Raw genomic sequence first — 22,178 nt, 5'->3', positions numbered from 1 at the left:
CACCTGAAGAGCCAACAGCCTGTGCTTGCTCAGAGGAAGCAGAAAAAGAGGCTGGGCACATGGGCAGATGGAGCCCGGTACTGTCCATCTTCCCTCATTCTTCTTCTCTTTTGAGACTTTCCATCTTCCTGGAACATGTCAAACTTCAGGGCTTCCTCGCCTCACCTTGCCTACCAGTTCTCTGGTTTAACTGCTCTGTATGCTTTATTTAGATCTAACATTCTCAGTCTTACCTGACTAGCCTTAGGCTCCTAAGAGCAAGAATTTCCCTATTATGTACTCTCCCTAAACTTCCTCAAGACACTGACTATGGAAGTCTCTGTTTGTATTGTGTTTCCTTTTTAACATCTGTTCCTCCACACACCACACAGTAACCCCGTGAGGACAACACTGTACACTTGATGAGAGCTTCATCCAGCTCACCCCGTGCCCTAAACCCTGGCCCAAAATAAACAGCAGGAAGAATCGCTTGAATGAAGTTTGGACCCAGAGCCATGGTCAGAACAAGGACACCTCCACTTTATGACACCATCCCCCGACAGTCAAAATGGCTGAAATCCAATATGGCAGCAAAAGTTGTGTAAAGAACATTGGACACAGACAGGGGAGGGGGAACAGGGAGAGGCCGGGAGACTAAGGTTCAACTTTTGCCCACCAGAAAGCATTTTCCAGTAATTTGATATGCATGGTGGCTGTGTTGTAGAAGTAAGCAATCCCTGCATGTAGAGAAAAAGGAGGCTGGAGGCTGACCCTGTTTTGTCTGATTCTGCTGCTTTTATTTCCTCTGGTTAACTTTCACCTCTGGTCAACATTCATCTCATTAGAAAGGAATGGAGTACTTTCTCCTCTCCCTGACTTACTGCTTCGTTTCATTTGCCAAATCCTGCAATTCATAACAGTTTATGGAAGCTTGGTTCCAGGGAGCCTAAGTGGCACGTTAAAATGTCACAGGGAGTGCTCCCAGCTTTGGGGACGTCTCCTGGTAGCAGGGCTCTGGACAGATTCTGTCCCCTCTAGCACACGTGTGTTTATTGAATCATTTGTTCCGGCTTTTTCCTGCCTCTCTGCTTGTGGAAGCTACTTTGAGCTCTTCCCAGCAAGCCTCTGGCTCTGTCCATCAGTGTGGTACTGTGGCTATCTGGACAACCTGCAGGAGCCAGTCATGAGCTGTTCGGGGATCCTACAGGCCTACTGATGTTGTGTGATTGACCATAGCAGAAGTACCTGAACCATTATATTGAAAAGGCTATAAATCAGGAATCCCCCTTCCCCCATGCCCAGCTGCCCAGATGGTCAGTTTGCCAGCATGCCACTGCCTGGCCAAGGATGCTCAGTGGCTCACTCATGTTCATCCACCAGGTCTCTTTCTGTTAGTCATACCTCCCAAACCAGGCAATACAACTGAAGATTATACAGCCAGTCACTCCCTTGTGAACAAATTTTGCCAATTTCTCACTGAATGCTATAAACCTTGGTTTCCAGAACAGTCCCCTGTCAGCCAGCCACTGCTCAGTGATGAAGACACACTTGTAACCTTTACTAATGCATGCAGCACACCTTTCTAGAATTTTCTGAACATCTGCATCACAAAGCTTAAATGTCAATTAATATGTTTGACAAAATACCGTCCCACAAATGTCACACAGCAAGGTTGTATTAAAAACTGAACCAATTATATTCCAACTTATAGAACAACCTCCCTTCCCTTAAGGAAGGTAATGTTTAGGAAAACAAGGAACAAACCCAGTTGTTACGTAACAGCTACAATACATGCAGTGATTTCTCTTAAGCAAAGGACATGACACATGGTAAGCCTTCATTGGTATCCCATGAGCTAAATCAAGAATTCAAAGAAATGGTGAAACCAATTAATACCTTCTTCCCAACCGAATGATACTGTGACCAAGCTCCCAGGTCCCGCTGTATGTTTGTAAGTGACTGCTGGATCATACCTTGTGTTCGGCTTCAGGTTCTCAATGGGCAGATGGGTCACTGACGACGTCTGAGTTGACCATTTGTTCCTGATGAAGTCCTCATAAGAGGCGCTGTAGACCAAGTATCCTGGAAACGAAGAGGGAGGAACCTGGTGAGCATAAAGGAACCTGCCCCAGTTTCTTTTCCTCATGCTTCCTTCAATCAACTCCATGACCAACAGTAACTCGAGAGAGGAAAGGATTTATTTCACCGTACACTTCCAGGTCATGTTCCATCATGTAGAGAAGTGAGAAAGGAGACTCAACCAGGGACTTGAAGCACAGAGGAATGCTGCTTACTGGCTTGCTTCCTCCTCTAGCTTGCTCTACTACCTTTCATATACAGCCCACACCACCTGCCTAGGAATTGTACCATCCACAGTGGACTGGGATCACTCATATCAATTACCAATCAAGAAAATGCCCCCACAGCTATCTCAATGGGCCAATCTGATAGAGGCAATGCCCCAGGTGAGACTCTCTCAGATAATTCCAGGCTGCGTTAGGTTGACCGCTGAAGCTAACTAAGAATGAACCAGATCACACTGAGCCATGCTAGGGAGAGGGTAACACATGCACACAGCTCTGGGAGAACCTCAAGGAGAGCAAGTTTCACTGTGAGACAGGATGGTACACTTCAGTAACTTCTGGTGAATTCAGGTGGGGACAGAAAAGTCAAGTGCATCTCACTGTTTCCCTGATTCTTTTCCTTCTCTGCCACCCTCATTCCCTGGCCTCGCTCAGCTCATCGGGGCCAATTCCATCTCATCATGACTGCACAGAGAAGAGAGAAGTGGGAGGTAAAAGAACAGTGCTCTGCACTTAGTGTAACTAAGCCAGACTCAGACAAATGTTCTGTTTTCCCTATTACATGTGGAATATAGACAGACAGACAGATAGGTAGATAGATATAGATATAGACAGAGAGAGAGAGAGAGAGAGAGAGAGGTAGATAGATATAGAGATAGCTAAATAGAGATAGGAATAGAGATGGATAGAGATAAAGAGATAGTGGTAAAGAGATAGAGACAGATAGAGATAAAGAGAGATAGATAAATAGATAGATGGATGTAGAGATAAAGAGATAGAGATAGATGAAGAGATAAATGATAGAGATAGATGACAGACAGATATAGATAGAAAAAGATATAGATAAGATAAAGAGAGATAGGTGATAGACAGAGATAGATAAAAAGATAGAGAGATATAGATAGAGAAATAGATGATAGCTAGACCGAGATGGATAGATCATATATATAAGGGGAGGGGAGGGGTGAATATGGTCAAAACACACGATACACTGGAGTGAAAATGTGATTCTGAAAACCACCACTGTACAGTGAACACATAAATAAGAACTCAAAGAGTCAAAAACCCGAGTTTCCTGGCAGAGACAGTCAGTTGTCCTCTATGAAATGAAGACTATAGGCAGTGACTCCCAGGCATGCGGGTGTGACCAACACCCACTGTGACCCTCACTCATTGTCATAACGCACCTATGACTTTCAGTTGCTGACCTTGACCTTATCTAAGGATAGCAGTTATATGAGGGATCTGAAGCCAAACAGCTTAAAATGAGATTTATATATATATATATACACTTTGTTCTGTGTGCTCACCCATTTACCAGTTACGGCGGTGGGGTGATGGCTCAGCAGAAGAGAGCATTTGTTGCGCAAGCATGAGAACCTGAGTTCAAATCCTCAGATGCACGTAAAGAGCGGAGTGTGGGCACATGCCTTCCTACAATCCCATTGCTGGGGCGGGGAGGGGACACAGACAGGAAGACTGAGGGAATTGTGGCCACCAACCTAACTCCATGTTCCGTTCCTGTCTCAAGAGAATAAGGAGGAGAGTGATAGATCCAGGCCCTTAGCATCCTCCTCTGGCTTCCCTGCATGCATAGACACATGTACCTACACACATGTGCACAAACACCTCACACACATGAGAGAGAGGGTGGGAGAGATGAAGGGAGGGAGGGAGAGAGAGGAAGGGGGAGGCCATTCATAAAACCACGTTCAATCAAAAAGAAGATTCTCAGGGATTTGGGTACAGACCTTCCTCGACTGACCTCTGCTTTCTTTTAGAAATGTGTTAGACGTTTCAGAGATTGGTCTCACTCAGCACACGCCATGAAATGAGCAGCTGTCAGTTATGCCAAAGACTCAGATCTCTCACCTACACTTGCCCTGTGCCCTTTTAAGCCTTCAGCCATACCTAGCAGGATGCATGGAGACTGTATTTCCTGGTCCTTTACCCTGGCTCTGGGGTCACTGTACAAGCTCCATAAGAGAAGCTGCACTTTGAGTATTCTTGAACACTTTTCTCTCCTTAAAAGACAGTGTTGGGATCCTACAGCAAAAGCACCAGAAGTGTGGGATTACATGCCTGACACTTGGGATGGATAATGTTGATCTCTAACAGACACTACCCCTGCCACTGAGAGACACATTCACAGCCAGCATGTACGCCTTCCTCTATACAGCTCACAGGCCTGGAGAGAATCATCGGCAGAGGAAGAGACTGTTCACAGAGCGCTTCCATTCTCTTTCTGCAAGAACTCACTCAAACTCATTCTCCGTTGTCATCTTGGCACAGTCCCAGAAACTCACAAGCATCTCATAGGCCAAGGCCCAGTGGAGAGGCTCAAGACCTTTTGGGTTGTTCCATTTTTCCCAATGCCCATGTAAGGAATTGGGAAGCACCCAGGCTGCCATGGGAATAGCCAGCAGGCACAGAAGGAGCCACACAGTAAACAGTCCAGTAGAAACATGTTCACCATCCTCTCCTAAAGGATTTCAGCTGACAAATGCTGAAATAGCTTGCCTGGCTATTTTCAGGATGATACAAGCTTAAAGATATAATGATATTTATTTTTCCTATGAGGAAAGAAGTCCCAGCAAGATGACATATTATTAGCTTAAGGTCATACAAACCAATCTGGAATTATAACTTAGGACTCTGGCTTCCATCCAGTGTTCTTTAACTACTCACGGGGCTCCTGCACTTACCCGTGTTCCCCATGCCACTGAAAATGATGTCTGCCTTCTCCACCTTACTTGTCCGTTTGTACGTCTACCCATTCACCTCTCCTCTATCTAAGCGAGAATGCTGATCATCCACCTAGGACGCACCTGTTACCACATCTCCAGGGATGGCTTTGTTCCAGTCCACAATGACAAATGAGTGGCAGCCTTCCATGGCGACCACGGTGATGTTGCGGGGAGCATGCTGAGGAGGCAGGTCATTCTTTGTCAGGTCGTTTGGAATGAGTTCATCCAGGCTTTCCACTTGGAAGTGATCCAGAGCATCAGTCAGGGAGCATGGGGCCGATGGGTCTTTACTGAGGTATGTCACATAAGGAGCTGGAAAGAACAGAGGAATCAGATCCACAATTCAGCCTCTCCCTGCCAAGACTCCAGAGACACCTGATGCTAATTCAAGAACACATCCTTGGGCTGGGCAGATGGTTCTGTGAATAAAGCACATGCCACACCAGAGTAAGGGCCTAATTTCAATCCTTAACACCCATGTGACAGAGGAGCAGGCGTGGTAGCCACCTGTAATACCAACACTCGAGAGACTGACCTGACCCAAGGGGCCCCTGTGGTAAGCTGGCTAGCTAGACTATAATAATTGCCAAGCTCTGGACTCAACAAACAACACTGCCTTAGTACATATAGTGAAGAGTGAGCAAGGACGATACCCAACACCAATCTCTGGCCTCTACACCCAAGTGTGCCTCCACACATGCAAATACACACACATACATGCACATTACACATATACACATAAGTAAAATCAAAGAGCAATCCCTGCCTCTCATTAATGGATCCATGGACACGTAGCTTGAAATCTGATGGCTGCAAAAGGTCTCATTGCCCCATCAACGCTGATGGTAGAACCTCAAAGTGCTTTAGAAAGGTCCTCTGATGAATTTGATGTACTTAAGCCTCCAGCATTTTCCATTCCTATGCCCTCAAATTTGGAAAACTGTGAGTCAGTTAACTAGCATCCCCTCATCACATTTCATTCCCCCAGCCAAAATAAGACCAGAGAAACATATGGAAGCCTCAAGCTTTTTCCCTAGGTGGCTTCCTGTAGAGCTTTGTGAACCTTATAACCCTTTTGGAAGTTTGGACATAATGCCAGGGTCTAAGCGGCCCTCTGCAACATTGTTGCTTAATTTCTCCTTCTCATATTTAGGACAAGTTGAAGCCCATCCACATGATTTCAGGGGCTACAGGAGACTGGGACTACACAGGTCATGGCCTGGTACCCCACTACAACTGAGCATCCTAATATGAGAATGTGCCAGGGACAAGCAACAGGCTCTCTGCTACTAGCTCACAGCTCTTTGGACTGTATCCCATCCTAAGAGAATTTAAGAATGCCAAGGAATTGAAGTTAAGGCTTTATATAACCAAGACCTCAAGTGCTCTCAACTGAAATGACTAGAAATTTGTGAAGGCCTCTTAGTCTTTAGAAGCAATCTGTGGAAGGGCTAATGATACCACTAAATGCCTCTTTGCCTTTTAGTCGTGGTACAGCAGGGGAGTAGGGTAAGTTTGGTGGACTCTCCAGGCTGCTGAACGCCAGGCAAACACTGGCATGAGCCCCAGAAGTTGCTGCTTCAGACTAATGGCTTTGATCTTTAACTCGTATGGTGAGACGCCCCGTCACCGCCTCTTGGCTGGCAAGACTTCTTCTCTGCTCATGGCAAGACATTTGTTTTGGAAACTGAAAAGTGTGATGTTAATTTAAGCTGTTGCTTGTCTCCACTCAGTAACATATTAATCCAACTGTCTCATTAATGCAGTTCATTAAGGGCATGGGAAAGATGGCTCAGGAAGGGAACAGAGCATAGTTCAGCTGCACAGAATTTTCAGTTGAAATTGTTTTGATTGCTGAGAAAGAAGAGGGAGAAGTCTATTTCTAGATCCCAATTCTTTGAGGCTAATGAAGTTGGAGAAGATAACTGTAGACAGACAGCTTTGATTCTGCAACTTTGTCACGGCTAGTGACGGCATTCACCAAGCTGCCCTGTTCAGAATTGAGGAAACTGTGCACGTTAAGGTCCAACCATCCAATGTCTTCAAAAGACTGGCCACAGGGCTGGGAACATGGCTCAGTGGGTAATAATTCTTGCTGTACAACCATGAGGACCTGAGTTTGGAGCCCCAGTACCCACATAAAAAGCTGTGCATAGCTGTGCATTCTGTAACCCAGGTATTTGGGGCTGGAGACCGACAAATCTACATTCTCACTGGCCAGCCTGTCTAACTGAAATAGTGAGCTTCGGATTCAGAGAGAGATGCTGTCTCAGGGGAAGAAAGGAGAGGTGATGGAGGAAGACATTGGCTGTCCTCTGGCCTCCGTGAGCACACGTGTGGGCATTCGCACACTAGTGTGTACACACTTGCTGAAGTCCTTTGTTGAGCACTAATAGTTTTCTGGTTAGTGTGGACTTTTGAAAATTAATGTGTATCTAAGTAAAGTGGGCTCACTAAATTACTCCAAATGGAAATTTCACCTAGGGAATGTTTTCTTAAAATGCACCATCTTAGCCAGGCCAAGGCTTAGTTACACTGCCTTCAAAGGCAAAAGTTAAAATTAACTTCTCCGATTAAGGAAGTGACATTCACCGACAAATCGTTTCTTTCCAGCCAGATCGAATTCTTCCTCTGGGAAGGAGCTGACAGTGCCTTGCTCTGGGATGACCTTCGGTGTGGCAGCGGTGGTTGAGGGCATGATGGTGGTCAGTGGCCTCGTGGTCTCAAGTCCATAATCTAAAAAGATATGAAGTCTTTGTAACTGGGTGCTACCAAAAGAGGAACTGATTGCAATCTAAGAATACTTAAGATTCAACTGTAGACACACACAAATGCACACAAACACAAACACCCCCCCACACCACACCAGACCTACCCCTACAACATACACCAATACACATACACTTACTTATACATACATATACACATGCATATATATGTATCACATACTACACCACACATACAGCTATACTAAATACACAGATACCATACATCACCTAGATACCATGTATACCATATACACATACATATATATACACATACCACATGCAAATATACAGATGGTATATACAGGCATACACAAAACTATGCCATATATCACACATACCATACACAAAGACATCCACACACAACACACACACACACACACACACACACACACACGCACACACACACACACACACACACACACACCCTCACCAACTGCTATATGCAGCTGCATATTAACAAAGAGAGAGAAAGAACAAAGAAATACATATACCCACAAAAATGAAGTTTAGGGAACAGAAAATGGGAGTCCTTCAGAAATTCCCAGGCCATGTTCATGCCTAAAGCTAGTCCTTACCTGAATTTCTGTTCCTTTTAAAGCTATAAAAGATCACATCAGAGGCCAGGCAGTGGTGGCGCACACCTTTAATTCCAGCACTTGGGAGGCAGAGCCAGGTGGATCTCTGTGAGTTAGAGTCCAGCCTGGTCTACAGAGCAAGTTCCAGGGCAGGCACCAAAACTATACAGAGAAACCCTGTCTCAAAAACACCAAAATCCCACCCCACCTCCACCCCAAAAAAATCACATCAGGACGAGAGAGATGTCTCAGTGGTTTAAAGCATTCACTGCTCAAGCAAAGGAACTGGATTCAGTTCCCAGCACCCATGGCAGGAGACTCACAACCTTCTACACCTTCAGTTCCAGGGGACCTGACACCTTTGGCTTCCATAGGCACTTGCACACATGTGATGCATATAAACTCACACAACACACATATGTACATATGCATAATTAATGAATAAGTATAATATAAATAAATCTTTTAAAAAGTAACATCAGAAAATAAATTTATATTTAAAAAAAACCTTGGGATTGGAAAGATGGCTTAACAATTAAGAGCACTTGCTGCTCTTACAGAGGACTCAGGTTTGGCTCCCAGCACCGATATCAGGTAGCTCACAACTGCCTGCAACTCCAGCTCCAGGGGATCCAGCACCCTCCTCTGGCCTCCAGAGTCACTGCACTCAAGTGCTGTATATACACACACTTAGATATAACACACACACACACACACACACACACACACACACACATTCACACATACAACATTTAAAAAATGAATACTTTTTTTTAAAATGTAGGTACAAACTTTTTGGGGGAGAAGACTGGGATTAAAACTCTAAAAAATAACTAATCTTTTATATTTAAAAGAGAAAATAAAACTGATCCCCTCCAGCTGCTCAAAAATCGTAAGAAAGACAGTGTTTTCCAAGGTGCTAAGGAATCTTTCAGGCTTCCTAACACCCGATGTTTTTCTTTCAGATCAATCCTTATTTGGAAACTGCAATGGGTTCAGCCATGGAGTCTACCAACTTAATTATGAATGAACAAAATGTCAAAGGCAACATCATTCAATCATTCAAGGGATCATGGCTCAAGATTCCTGACACCAACAGATGAATGGAAGCCTATCCTAAGGGTGGACAGCAAAGGTCCATACAAGCTGGGCAAGTCTCCAAGGGGAACTTCTCAACTGTAGAGGTAATTACAGAAGAGATCAGACAACCCCAGGGCCCTGTAATGACCAAGAGCAGCTGCCATTTCTTAAGGTAGCTGGGTCAGGGGCATTTTGGGATATGGAATTTAACCATTTGAAAAGTCTCTGTGATAAGAAATCAATGCATCTGTAGCTGCATCTATATTATTTAATTTGAAAAGGAAAGTTGAGGAAGAACTAAGAGGCTCCATGCTGAACTAAACCACGTGGCTTTGCCAATAGAGCTGCTGAAGGGGAAGTCTGGCGTTGGCAGCAAGGGCATTTGAAGGGACTGGTTTGAAAGCGGCACCAGCTCCGCAAGCTGGCTGTTTTCCTTTAGATCCAACATGAATTTGAGAGTGACTCAGGAGAGGGGGTAGCTACCACCACCGTCCCAGAGAAGAAAATGCAATCAGGATCAAATACTTATAACCAAAATAAGACCTTGGGATCAAAACAAACAAAGAGTGTGCTTAGGGATCTGCTCCATACCATCATCATACACAACATAGTCCTCTTCTGTGGGCGGTGCTGTGTCAGTCTCCAGGCCCGAGAAGTCATCTAGGGAGGAAGAGGAAAGAGGACAGATCAGCACGGGCCCATGGCTCTTTCCAGTGCTGTCTCAGAATCCTGCTCCCAAGGATGGCAACTCACTCACCCTGAGTAGCTCCCAGAAACCAGAAACCAGGCACCGAGATCAGTGTCTCCTCACTTTAGCAAAAGATACATCAGAACCCCCAAATGAAAGCCAGGCTTCCTCTCTTTTAGATCACATAAAAGCAACCCAATACCCTTAGTGCAGGAGCAAACACCCAGCTCTGTGTTCCTAGTGCCCTCGACTACCCTCCCAGTCACTTCTGTCCATCTGTCTGAAATTGCTCTAGACCTGGAGACAGGGCCGCCATGCTCCTGCTACGAGCCTGGACACCTATGCTCAGAGATCAGACAGGAGAGGGAGGCATGCACGGTGACAAACATCCCTTTCCCAGTGAGTTCAAGTTATCTGCCTTTATTCTCCCCCTGCTTCTATATTGCCATTAGAATATTCTAGAACCAGGTGATTTCCTGCCTCTGCTTGCCTCTAGCTTGATAGACTACTCTCCCAGCGTTTCCTGCGCTGCTCTGTGTCGCCCAGGTCCCTGCCCTGCTGTAAGGCTCTTCCATTTTGGTTGAAATGTGACATTTCCGGCAACTGCAGTCATTTGAGTCTTAGAAGTTAAGTGACGTGCTTCTCTAGCCCCTGCCCTTCTTGCCTTGAGGGACCCTAGTAATTGCTAGGAGAAATATTTGCCGATCACCTGACATTGGCTGAGGCTCAGTGGTTACCGCTAGCAACGGCTGACTGAGAGCCAGAGGGACATGCTTCAGCCTCCTTCCCTGCTCCCTTTGTGCCCTAAAACCACCCCCACTTGTAAGAGATGGCGGGCTCAGGGTTTTACAGAGACCCCTCTCTGCAGCCCCAGTTCCAACTAAAGGCCTATGTTGTCTTAAGGCATTTCTTCTCATCCGTCTTTCCTGCTTGCTGACTCAGGAAACTGACACTTAATTGGATTCCTGAACTTGCATGTGAACTTTGACTATGCTATGTCAATGACTAAATTTCTCATTAAGACATTACTAACCCCTAGACTCCTTAGGACGACAGAATTTTACTTCAATGTGATTTATAGAATTGTAGATGAGTTTTCTTTAATGTCTTCCACTTAATCATGAAAACTAGTATTAGAACGCCAGTAGTGAAGTAATGACTGGGCTGGCAAACAAGCATGGGGGTCGGGATGGGGTTGGGGTGGGGGAGTCAAGACAGGTGAATGATTTAAGGAAATAGAAGGACTTTTTTTGTGTTTTTTGTTTTTTTGTTTTTTTGTTTTTTCAGTGTCTAGGCAGTTCAGTCTGAAGTCGATTAGATGCTCTGCGGCGATGTTATCCCCACCTGGCTGTACAGAGTGATCGCTATTGTGGGAAAGTCTTGGGTCCAAAGAATTTTCTATCCAAACAACGCCAAGAAACCCCTCTCCCCTCTTATGATCCGAAGTCCACAGCCATGGTACAGAACTCTCTGGACACAATGCCCTCTTGAAAGGGATGATGGGCTGACCAGAGGAAGGGGCGGTGGCTACCAGATGCCTTGCAGACTCTAGGTGCTCTCCATGTGTGCTGTGTGAGTTAATTGTCACAGCACATGCTTGGGATAATGGTCACACCCTCTTCTCAGGCTCCACACTGAGGCTCTGAGAGGACAGTGTCCTGAAGCCACACAGGGCTGGAACGTAGAGCTGGGACTTCAGCCTCTGTAGCTCAGAGGCCATGTGCTTTCTACTCCATCAAACTGCCTCTATTTTCTAGACACTAAACTAGCCAATCCAACTGTCTGTAAACCTGTATTGTTTAACTCAACATTTCACCGTGAAATGAAAAGGGAACAGTATATAAACTCCCATCTCCAGGAAACCATATGCATCAATCTGGCTTTTTTTTTTTTGCCATGAGATCTAATTTACATAGCAATGTTTCAGTGTATCAGATGGTGAGGGTTACAGTGACAAAGTGAGCTACAGTGGAGGGCAGGGGCACTCTGCTGTCGCCTGCCTGGCTTCTTCTGAACACAGCAGCAGCACACTCACAGCTACCCTCAGCTGCTCAAGACTGGCTCCAGCATCCTGGAGCATCACCTTAACGTGACAACCTGTGCTGACAGTGAATGTTAATCAGGCCAGTTCCAGACCATCCACCCTTCAGGGGCAGGATGGTCATCTTGTGAAAAAAAATCCCAAGCATGGTCATTACTATATATAATAAATATGCAAAATATATATAATATTAATAAATAGATATTATTATCCACAGGCTAGGGCAACATCAGCATGCTTGCATCCAAGATAGAATTACTTCTGAGCCAAGTCAAATCTGTTTTCAGGTTCATGGTGCCTGAAGTTTGGGTTTATCTTGCTGTTGCTGGTTCCTGACCACCATTTTTTTTTTCCTCTGTGAATTTAGCTTTTAGGAGCACAGTGTAGCTTTCCTATTGATCATTTCCATTCCATTTTCATTATGTCTCCAGGTTTTAAAAAAATGAACAAAAATGTGTGGGTTTTTTTTTTAACTATCTCAGACAAACAGGAACAGGTGAAGCAGAGCCCTCTTTGTGAATCCAGTGTTCATGGTAATTCCTTGAACTGCTGAGATGGCTGGTGCCTCAGAGGAGGTCACATGTGCTACCTTACATGTGATAACCAACATGAGACCTCTGGTATAAGTGAACATCCCACCAAATCATTTAATGCATTTCTAAAATCAAATAAAAATCACTTAATTTATTTCTGAGTTATCCACCGTCTTCTCTCTGAGTAAATGTGTCTTCTCTGTGTAATGACTGTACATCCACATTTTGTTAGAACTGATGACCACTTGACTCTACCATACAAGACCACCTGGAACTCTGTAAAACTGGGTATCCTATAATCCAACCCAGACCACTTGTCAAAAGTTTGATCTTCATATAAAAGTGGCTTCCAGTCATTGGCATATTGGTGCAGCTGAGTCTTTTCAGTACCTCACCCATGGTCATGCAAAAAAAAACAAAAAAAACAAAACAAAACAAAAAATCAAATGCATGATGTCTCCAAGGAATTAGGGACCTCAGCTCCAAAGACATTAACATAGTTTTTTTTTAAAGTTTGTTCTCTGTAGAAATTTAGAGAGAGGAAATAGATACCAGTCATGGGAACTTGGGCACATTCCCACATGGTATGGTAGGTCCACTGCAAGTACATTCTGATTACTCTCTCCATATTTTCTGTCAAGAGGGTGAGCGTGGCAGGCTGGAACTGTTTTCTATAATGATGGATGTGTCTCTCCAACATGTAACGAGGTCACGCTACAAATTCTTGAATGTTCAGTTGGCTCAAAGTACTTCCAAATATGTGCAATTTCACCCAATCTACTGTAGAAAGAGCCTGGAAAACAAAGATTACTGGCTTTTACTTCCCAGCTAGAAAACCCAGAATGTTTGCATCTTAAGATATTTAGATGCCTCAAGATGATAACATGGTACCCTGAGAAATTAGAGACATGACAGAGCCTATTATCTCAGCTCTGGGGTTCATTACTGAGCAGAGAAGTCAATTCTAGCTAAAAAATAAAAACAAAAACCATTGTGTGTGTGTGTGTGTGTGTGTGTGTGTGTGTGTGTGTGTGTGTGTGTGTGTGTGTGTGTGTGTGTGTGTGTGTGTGTGTGTGTGTGTGTGTGTGTGAAAGGAGAGGGATAAATGTAATAATATACAGGAAACAAGCATGTCACGAACATCTATGGCTACAGGGAAGCACAGCATCCATAACAAATGAGGAAGTATCCATAAATAACAGAGTTGCTGGCATGACTGAATGGCTCAGGGTTATTCCTAGAACATTTCTTGAAAGCAGTTTTCAAAGGAAAAGAGGAGGAGGCATGATTTAAGCAAGGGAGCCAAGACTTAGATGTTTGAAAAGATGCTTTAAAAGCTGCAGAGCTGAAACAAAACACCAGGACTTTACAAATGGAATGGAATGTCCAGCTGAAGTGGGGTGAGGAGAGGAGTTTGGAAAAGCCCCCCATTGATACTCTTCAGGACCACCAATGCAGGCTCCAAATCATCACCGTGGCAACAGTAAACACTCAGGTTCCCAGGCTGGGGAGTGCAGCAGCCAGGCTGGTGTCTGGCTGATTTTAGCTGTGTACAGAGGGAGCCACGGCGTAGGCACAGTGAGTGCACGTTCTGGACAGAACTCTACGCAGCAACGAAGAAGGTGATGTGAAGGGACTATGAAGGTGAAAAAAAAAAGCTAGGGCACGGGTGAGACCCGGGTGCTTGTGTGGGTTCTGTAGGGGAGCCAAGGAACAGGCCTCCTTCCTCCGATGCTGGGGCCTGACAGGGACCACCTCTGCTCCGAATGCCACTGTAGTGATGACATGCATCCGCAGCTGAGGCCATTACAGAGGTGCTCCGTCAACAAAGGAGGTGTGCGTGATATAGTTGGCGAGCAGGCTTTTCTAGAGCAATCGGTCTCTGCTATTTTCAAATCTCCAGCCATCTTTGGAACTAAGTTCCTACCCGAGAGGCCATTAAGCACTGTATCTGGCTCAGGGTCATATTTGATAAGGACACGTTAAGCTGGAAACGATTGCACAGAAAGTCACTGGAGCCCACTGTGAGAAACACAGGAAGGAAGAATCTGTGAGTGCTAGGTCAGTGGACCAAATTAGTGACACAGAGAGCGAAAGCAGCTCCAGGGCATGAAATGGAGGAAAAAACAAAGAGAAGAAATCTAGCAATAAGGGAGAGGACTCTGAGGGGTGACGGACAGATCTACAGTCTTGATGACTGGTTGTGTACACAAGCCTTCTAACCCCAGACTCCTCAGACTGTGTTAACATGCACGGCTCTTTATACGTCAACCACACCTCAGTGAGAGAGTTTTTAATTAAAATATTAAATAACTACAATCAGAATAAAAGCAAGGAAGAGAACATTCAAGTTTTAAAAACAGCTGAAATAGAATACAGATCTCATTGAAGGATTTTAAAAATAATGTGTGCTCCATTAAAAATGGCAGGGAGATGTGCCACTCACTCTCGCCAAATTTAATTTTTTTCCACAGGACTTCATGTTTATTTGTACTTGATTTCAAAATGCTGCTTTGAGGTGCATTAGTCTCTGGGCTGGGCCAAGGAGGTAGAAGAGGGGTTACCAGGGGAAAGAGCTGGATGCAGTGTGGTTGGCAGAGAAAAGCATTGACGTGAATGCTGAGGAAACCTCCTGGGTTTCATGCCAAATTAAAGTCTGGCATGGAACAATGTGAATGAAATAACACGCTCCAGGGCCTTTAAAATGCAGACAAAGTAAAATGCCCAACAGCAGTGGTGGAAAAGAAACCTCAGGCAATCATTCTTCTGTTTACAGCCAATTATTAAGCTCTACTTTCAGAAACAAACATATTAATGTATGCAGGAGGAAGAAGTCACTTTAATACTACAAAGTTAAAGGTAAATCCAAGGGCCAGAGAGACAGCTCGGCAGGTGAAGGGATGTGCCACCAAGCCTGACAACCTGAGTTCCATCCCTGGGATCCACAGGGTGGAATGAGAGAATTGACTCTCGCAAATTGTCCTCTGACCTCCATACACATGCTCTGGTACATGGTCACCCAACACTTTCCCCATAAATACATAAATGTAAAACAAAAACCAAGACAAAAAGGAAATTCAGATTTGTACTCACCAAGTGAAGATTATAGGGGTTCTCTCCCCAGCGCTCTCTCCCTTGATTTACATTTCTTTGCTCTCCGCTGTGGACTTTTAAGATCTGTCCAGTTTTTCCATTAATTTTGCACCTTTCCATGCAAATGGTGCCTTGAAAGTGGATCCTCACCCTGAGCAAAGTGTTTGTGCTCAGATCCATCGGGGCTCATCACAGGCAGCAACGCTCTGTGAGAATTCCTGGCTTGTAAATCCATCCTAAGAGGAAGGGTCTTCCCTGCATTAGACCGAAAAAAGATCCAAGCTTTACAGTCTCCATGTAATTCTGACCCAAGGGAAGAGCACATGTCTGTGCCCTCTGTGTCAGAGGAAAGCTTTGTCCGGGAGAATCTGAACAGAAGAGTAAGAAGTAAGATGACGATGTATTCTTCTACCATGACCTGGACCTTCGAGGCTCCGGTTCCTCAGTGGGAAGACAGGCAGATGTCAGGAGTGACTGGAGAGCTCAAGTCATCCACGGCAAAGCAGGTGTGTTCTTCTGATGGAAACCTGTACTCTCAGGAAAAGCCTCATGACTTGAGGCTGGCATTCTTCAAAGGGAAGGCTGATCACCGGGAGCTCTACTGCCCAGCACACTTATGGCTTTCCTGGATCTCACAGGGAGACTATTATCTAATGGGCCACTCAGTCAGAACCCAAGAGACCTGATAGATCACATGGTCACAGAACCAAGCTACCAATATTTCTCCCCCACCCTCTCTCATACACACATGTGCGTGCACACACATACAGACACACACACACACACACACACACACACACACACAAACACACCAATTCACAGTAGAAAAGAACCTAGGGAAATATAGCCCAAACCAATAATACTAAGTTTCAATTGTTAGACAAATAAAAGACACCCTGAATTTTTAGATGAACAACAAATGTATATATGCAGACATTCGTGTGTGTGTGTGTGTGTGTGTGTGTGTGTGTGAGAGAGAGAGAGAGAGAGAGAGAGAGAGAGAGAGAGAGATGTAGTGCATCTCACACTATATTTCTTAATTACTGAATCTGACAACTCTGACTGTATCACAGTGTTGCCAAAGTCTCTGGGATTCAAGACGCCTCTGTCTGGCTGTCATTCTGCTCTGCCCAGCAATTTCCCTTTTCTGGCAGGCTCTGAGACCCACCTCTGACTTGCTTGCAGAATACTAGTCAAGTAAGTTGTCTAGATTAGAACAGAGCTGGTTACCTTCCTCAGGGTAGCACTCTGGGATCCCATTTGAGCCCATTATAAGGTTGCCAGCTTCATCCTGCTGTTCCAAAGTCCCAGGGGGACAGGTAGGAGAAGGGGTGGTAGGTTCCGGAGTGGTGGTAGTGGTAGTTGTCCTCCGGGTAGCTCGGACTGTAGTTGTGGGACGCCTGGTGGTGGTGGTCCGGCGGGTGGTGGTCCGGCGGGTGGTGGTGGTCTGGCGGGTGGTGGTGGTCTGGCGGGTGGTGGTGGTTTGAAGCGTTGTGGTGGTAGGCACCGTGGTGGTCATCGTTGTGGTTGGTGGCATGGTTGTGGTGGGAGGGTGAGTAGTTGTTTTGATGACCTCCAAACCCACCAAGGGCTTCCCTCCGAGACTCAAGATGGGCTTATCCTGGGCACTGGCCAGAGGTTTGCCATGTCTCCCCTGCCCAAAGAGGGGGAGGCCATCGGGACTCACCATAGGAGTTCCTCCCAGATCTGAAATAACATCAAGTAAGAGATATGCAACAAGGTGAAACAATCAGGGGCCAGAAATCACAAGAGAGTGTCTTCTCGAAGCTTATGTGTGCCTATGCTTTAATCAGTGAAAGGCGGAGGAGTAGCTGCTTGTGCGTCTGCAGTGGTGATATTTGCTGCTATTCAGAAAGGTGGGCTTGGGGGTCTGTCCATCATTCCCACTATAGAACTATATAAACTCTCAAGTCAGTGTGCCCCATTCCCAGAGAAAACTGTGTCTGTTAAGGGAAGCAGTTCTTTGCCCTTTGTTTCTGCTTCTAGGGGAGAAAACGTACTAGGCTGGGCCAGGGCCCACAAACATATCCACAAAAGTCCAGAGAGTTAAGTATTTTAAGCTTTTCAGGCCAGATGGAGCTATTCAAGCCAGCTCCTGTAGAGCAAAACTCCCAAGAGACAGTGCACAAACAACACACAAGCCATGAGCTAGAGGAGACATAAATAAATGTTCCTGTAGTCCAACAAAGCTTTTGCGTATGGACACTGAAATGTGAATTTCGTATAATTTTACCATGTTACAAGACAGTCTTCTTTTGGGGCACGGGGGAAGAATCATTTTAAAATGTAAGAACTATTCTGGGCTCACAGCCTTCCAAATCAGACCATACAGAGGTTGGTCTGTGTGTTTTGCTTTTCTGATCTAAGCTCTAAATGGCCAAGTTCAAGAACAAACTAGAGAATATTTCCAGAGGGTGGGGTCTGAAGAAATAGGGTAACTAAGGCCATTAGGAAAATGCTGTGTTCTGGCCCCATTTGGGGACCTTCTTCCCACATGGGTAAGAGTGACAAGACACCGGGTAACCATTAGAAACAAGGGGTGTGTGTGGTGAAGACCAAAGCGATTTCACATCTCACTCAGCTTTTGTTCCTAGGAATCAGTCTCACTCACCCACGATGGTGCGACCATCTCCCCCGAGTCTCACCCGGAGAGGATTGCCATGTGAGTCTTGGAGGTATCTCCCTTCAGCATTGAAGACCAACCCACGATCCAGGTCCACAACCTAACCAAGACAACACAGATGGAAGGAGGTACTGGGGAGCCCCAAATGTTCACATCCCCAATTATGTGTCCAGACACATGAGCATCCACAGGAAGAAGAAAGGATGCAAGAGGGAAGCACGCTTGTCACTATCATTTGCAAGGTTTGCAAAATTAGGTGCAATTGTATTTTGTGTTGTATTGCTTGTACTGCAACACAACTGCTCACCTATATGAACTGTTTTGCTTTTGAAATATGCAAAAGACATCCCAAGTATTTTGCTTCAACCATTTAGTACATTATAAACAGGAACCAACCTAAGGATCCATCAACTGATGGAAGAGCTTAAATAAATAATGAGCCATTGGCATCCAGGAGAGGAATGTGTGAATCTTGTATATAGTGACCTAACTTCATGCATACCTAGGTAACAGGACTGATTAGTTTGCAAAAAAAAAAAAATCAATGCATTTTATATATAAGCTTGAAAATGTCAAAGACACAAGTTCTGGAAGGGTATCCACTGAGTTGTCACCAAGGGGTCACTTCTGAGGAGCAGTTTGGAGTACAGAATGTTTGTTTCCTTTTCTTATATCCCTTATATTTAATGATTGAATGAACAGATATCACCAGTTGCTTTAAAAATATGAAATGTTTTCATTGTGCTACTTATGTTAAAAATAAAATTTTGATTATTTAATTAAAAATTTTAATTTATAGAATTATTATAAAAATATAGGATACATACAGAAATTTCTTATTCTAAGAAATTATAAAACTTGAACATTTCTTATTTTCCCTCTGAGGAAGAATCTCATGCTTTTCCCTGATAGTCCCTTAAGTGTGGTGGTCCTGGACCAGCAGCATCCTCATTAATTAGTGACTTCAGATTCACTATGGCCTGACAGGGCCCCAGTGACCCCATGCTGAGAAACACCCGAAACACATCTCTACATACCCATGATGCAAAAATCATCCTGAGATATTTATTATAGATCCTACTTCCAAAATCATCTCTGACCACCTCTCAGCCTTTTGCTAGAAAGGTGTGTAGTGTCAAGACCTTTTTCAATTCAGAACCATTTATAAAACAATTCTGTTTTGATTGGCATGGCTCTCAACCTTAGGTCATCTGTGATGAAAATTTTGAGAGACCTTCAGTATATTTTTTTAAACCTTTCCATTTTAAGTAGAAAGCTTGACCAGCAATTCCACCGTGAGATGTTTTTTTCTTTCAAAGAATATTTTCAAGCCCTGCATATTGTTTTCTATTCACTACACTCAACCCACAAAAATCCCCTAAACATTTATCATAGCCTCAGGAAGGAGTTTAGCATATTTGTTGTATAAACAAAAAGCACTCTGACATATTTTCAACTTCAGTCAGACAATAATCGGATTCAAGGGATTAGCTGATAAAACTGTCTACTTGGTGTAGAGTTTTTTCTTTGGATTAACTATCTCTTTTTACAAGGATTTGAGACAACTAACAGAAAATACATGCAACATCAAATTATACACTAAGCTAAAAATAAAAATTAAATATAGGGAGGAACGTAGGAAAAGCCTTTCTTAGGCTCTAGGTAACTGCTGTGGTGGGGCCATGAATTTCTCTTATCTTCCTGTCAATCAGGACAAATGGAAATTTCCACAGTGAGGCTTTCCAAGGCCAAGCCTCACTGATCACCAAAGGCTTTCTAGACACTGAAAGCAATCATATTTAAGGTAGTTAAAACTACAGACGAAAAAAGAGAAAGTTTCAATTGTGGAGTGACTATCACATTGGCTGATCGTGAGAGATATCCTCAGTTTACCAAGTAGAAACATTCGACTTTTCCTCTTTCTTAGGCTGTTAAATTCTTAGGTAGACAGGATGGGGCACCTCTAGAATCCCAGTGCCAGAGAGGCTACAGAGCAGGAGGATCGCAAGTTTGAGACCAGCTGGAGTACGTGGAAAATTTATCAATAAGAGAGGGGAAGGGAGGAGAGGGAGGGAAGTAAAGAAGAAGAGAGAAAGGGAAGGGAAGAAGGGGAGAGGAGAGAGGAGGGGAGAGAAGAAAAGGAGGGGGAGCAGAGGGGAGAGGAGAGGAGTGGAGGAGAAGAGAGGCGTGGGAGAGAAGGGGAGAAGGGAGGGGAAGGGAGGGGAAGGGGCAGACTACTTGATTTACTGGCACACCGCATCTATGATTTTCTCTTCCCAACAGCATAAGAACACCTTGAGCATGTAAAGAAGTTTACCTTACCCACTTTGTTCCTTGAGGACCATTGATAATTCTTTGTCCATTCGGTTTTCCAATACTACCAGGAGGTATGTTCTCTTCTACATTTGGTCTTCCATTATAACCTACACAGCAGGGAAAAGAGAAAAATGTTCCTAGTAGATTCAATCTTCCTAGACCATTGACTTCATCAAACTGTAAGTGCGAACACTTCACTCCCAACGAACACAAAATAGAATTTCCACCAATACATCACGTGTGAGATAATGAGGTCCCACTGTGACTTCTACAGAAGGACAGTCAAGTGGCAGCCTGACAGTGCTGGGGGACTGAGACTGGGCCTCCTAAGTACCTTTGTACATGAAGTTTAAGACCTTAGTAGCGCTAGCCTCATTTTCACCTGAGGAATGGGAAGGTGTCGGAACAATGAAGATGATCTCTAAGGAGTTTTGAAGGCCATCTGACCAGTGTTCCAGGTGTCTGTAGTCATGAGGTGTTGTCCCAGCATGCTGGGCTTTGCAGTACAGCTTGAGAAGTATTTACTGAGTTGTTTTGGACCAGCTCTTCTGGGGGACAGTGGCATTTATTCTCAACTTGGAGACTCTGTGGCCCAGCCTGCCTTCAGGAGAAGTGTCAGGGCTTCTGACAAGACTGCTGGACAGACTTAGTTCATGCCTTCCCTTGTAGAGCAAGCATGTATTGGGTTCTAGTACATACAAGGCATTGGCAAACTCTACATCTAGCTCTACATCTGTTAATGCAGCTGTCACTTTAAAAAGTCATAGTAGAAAAACTATCCCAACATGGGCCAATGCACCAAGCAAATTAACAAATGCTGTCAGGTGTGGCGATTCATGCGCCCTCAGCTCTAAGGGGCTAAAACAAGAGAATTGCTTTACGTTTAGAAAAGGCCACTTAAGCTATACAGTAAGTGCCAGGCCAGTCTGGACTACTGAGTGAGGCACTGTCTCAAATGAATTAATGAATCAGTAAATAATACCATCAGATTCTAATGCACTTGTTGAAAACGTTCTAAGAAACTTCAGTTGCACAGGAAAGAAGTGCAAGGTTCAACTGAACACAAAGGTATCACAAATGCCGCGGACCCTGACCTGAGGGTTCACATGGACCCTAGTTCATAGTTGTCTATGTTCATTGTCTGTTACAGAATTCAGGGCCTATGTTAGCCTGACTCAGCTCTATGACAGCTTTACCACATGCTTTCTGCAGGTTATGGACACCATTTGGTGAATGAAATGCCTAAGCAGTTCCTATAGAAGGCATTTGAAATTGAGCTAGGGTTTATTTGGTTAAGTTTTATATGCAAAAGATAAGGATGAACCAAGCAGAAGACAAGCCAGTATACACACACACACACACACACACACACACATACACACACACACACACACATATACACACACATACA

General features: G+C 44.5%; 1 protein-coding gene across 1 annotated transcript in view; it reads right to left on the bottom strand.

Moving 5' to 3' along the window:
• Positions 1-22,178, bottom strand: part of Fndc1 (fibronectin type III domain containing 1) — a 64,351-nt gene that overhangs the window by 9,399 nt on the left and 32,774 nt on the right. Inside the window, exons 11-17 of the mRNA XM_036168700.1 lie at positions 20,774-20,874; positions 18,440-18,551; positions 17,038-17,514; positions 10,044-10,112; positions 7,622-7,765; positions 5,111-5,341; positions 1,953-2,061 (exon numbers count right to left, since the gene is read on the bottom strand). Coding sequence (XP_036024593.1) covers positions 1,953-2,061; positions 5,111-5,341; positions 7,622-7,765; positions 10,044-10,112; positions 17,038-17,514; positions 18,440-18,551; positions 20,774-20,874 — 1,243 coding nt within the window. The remainder of the gene's footprint in view (positions 1-1,952; positions 2,062-5,110; positions 5,342-7,621; positions 7,766-10,043; positions 10,113-17,037; positions 17,515-18,439; positions 18,552-20,773; positions 20,875-22,178) is intronic.

This window comes from Onychomys torridus, chromosome 19 (assembly GCF_903995425.1).
Source record: "Onychomys torridus chromosome 19, mOncTor1.1, whole genome shotgun sequence".
NCBI lineage: Eukaryota > Metazoa > Chordata > Mammalia > Rodentia > Cricetidae > Onychomys > Onychomys torridus.
The sequence above is the reverse complement of the archived record's forward strand: the minus strand, read 5'-3'. Positions and strand labels throughout refer to the sequence as shown.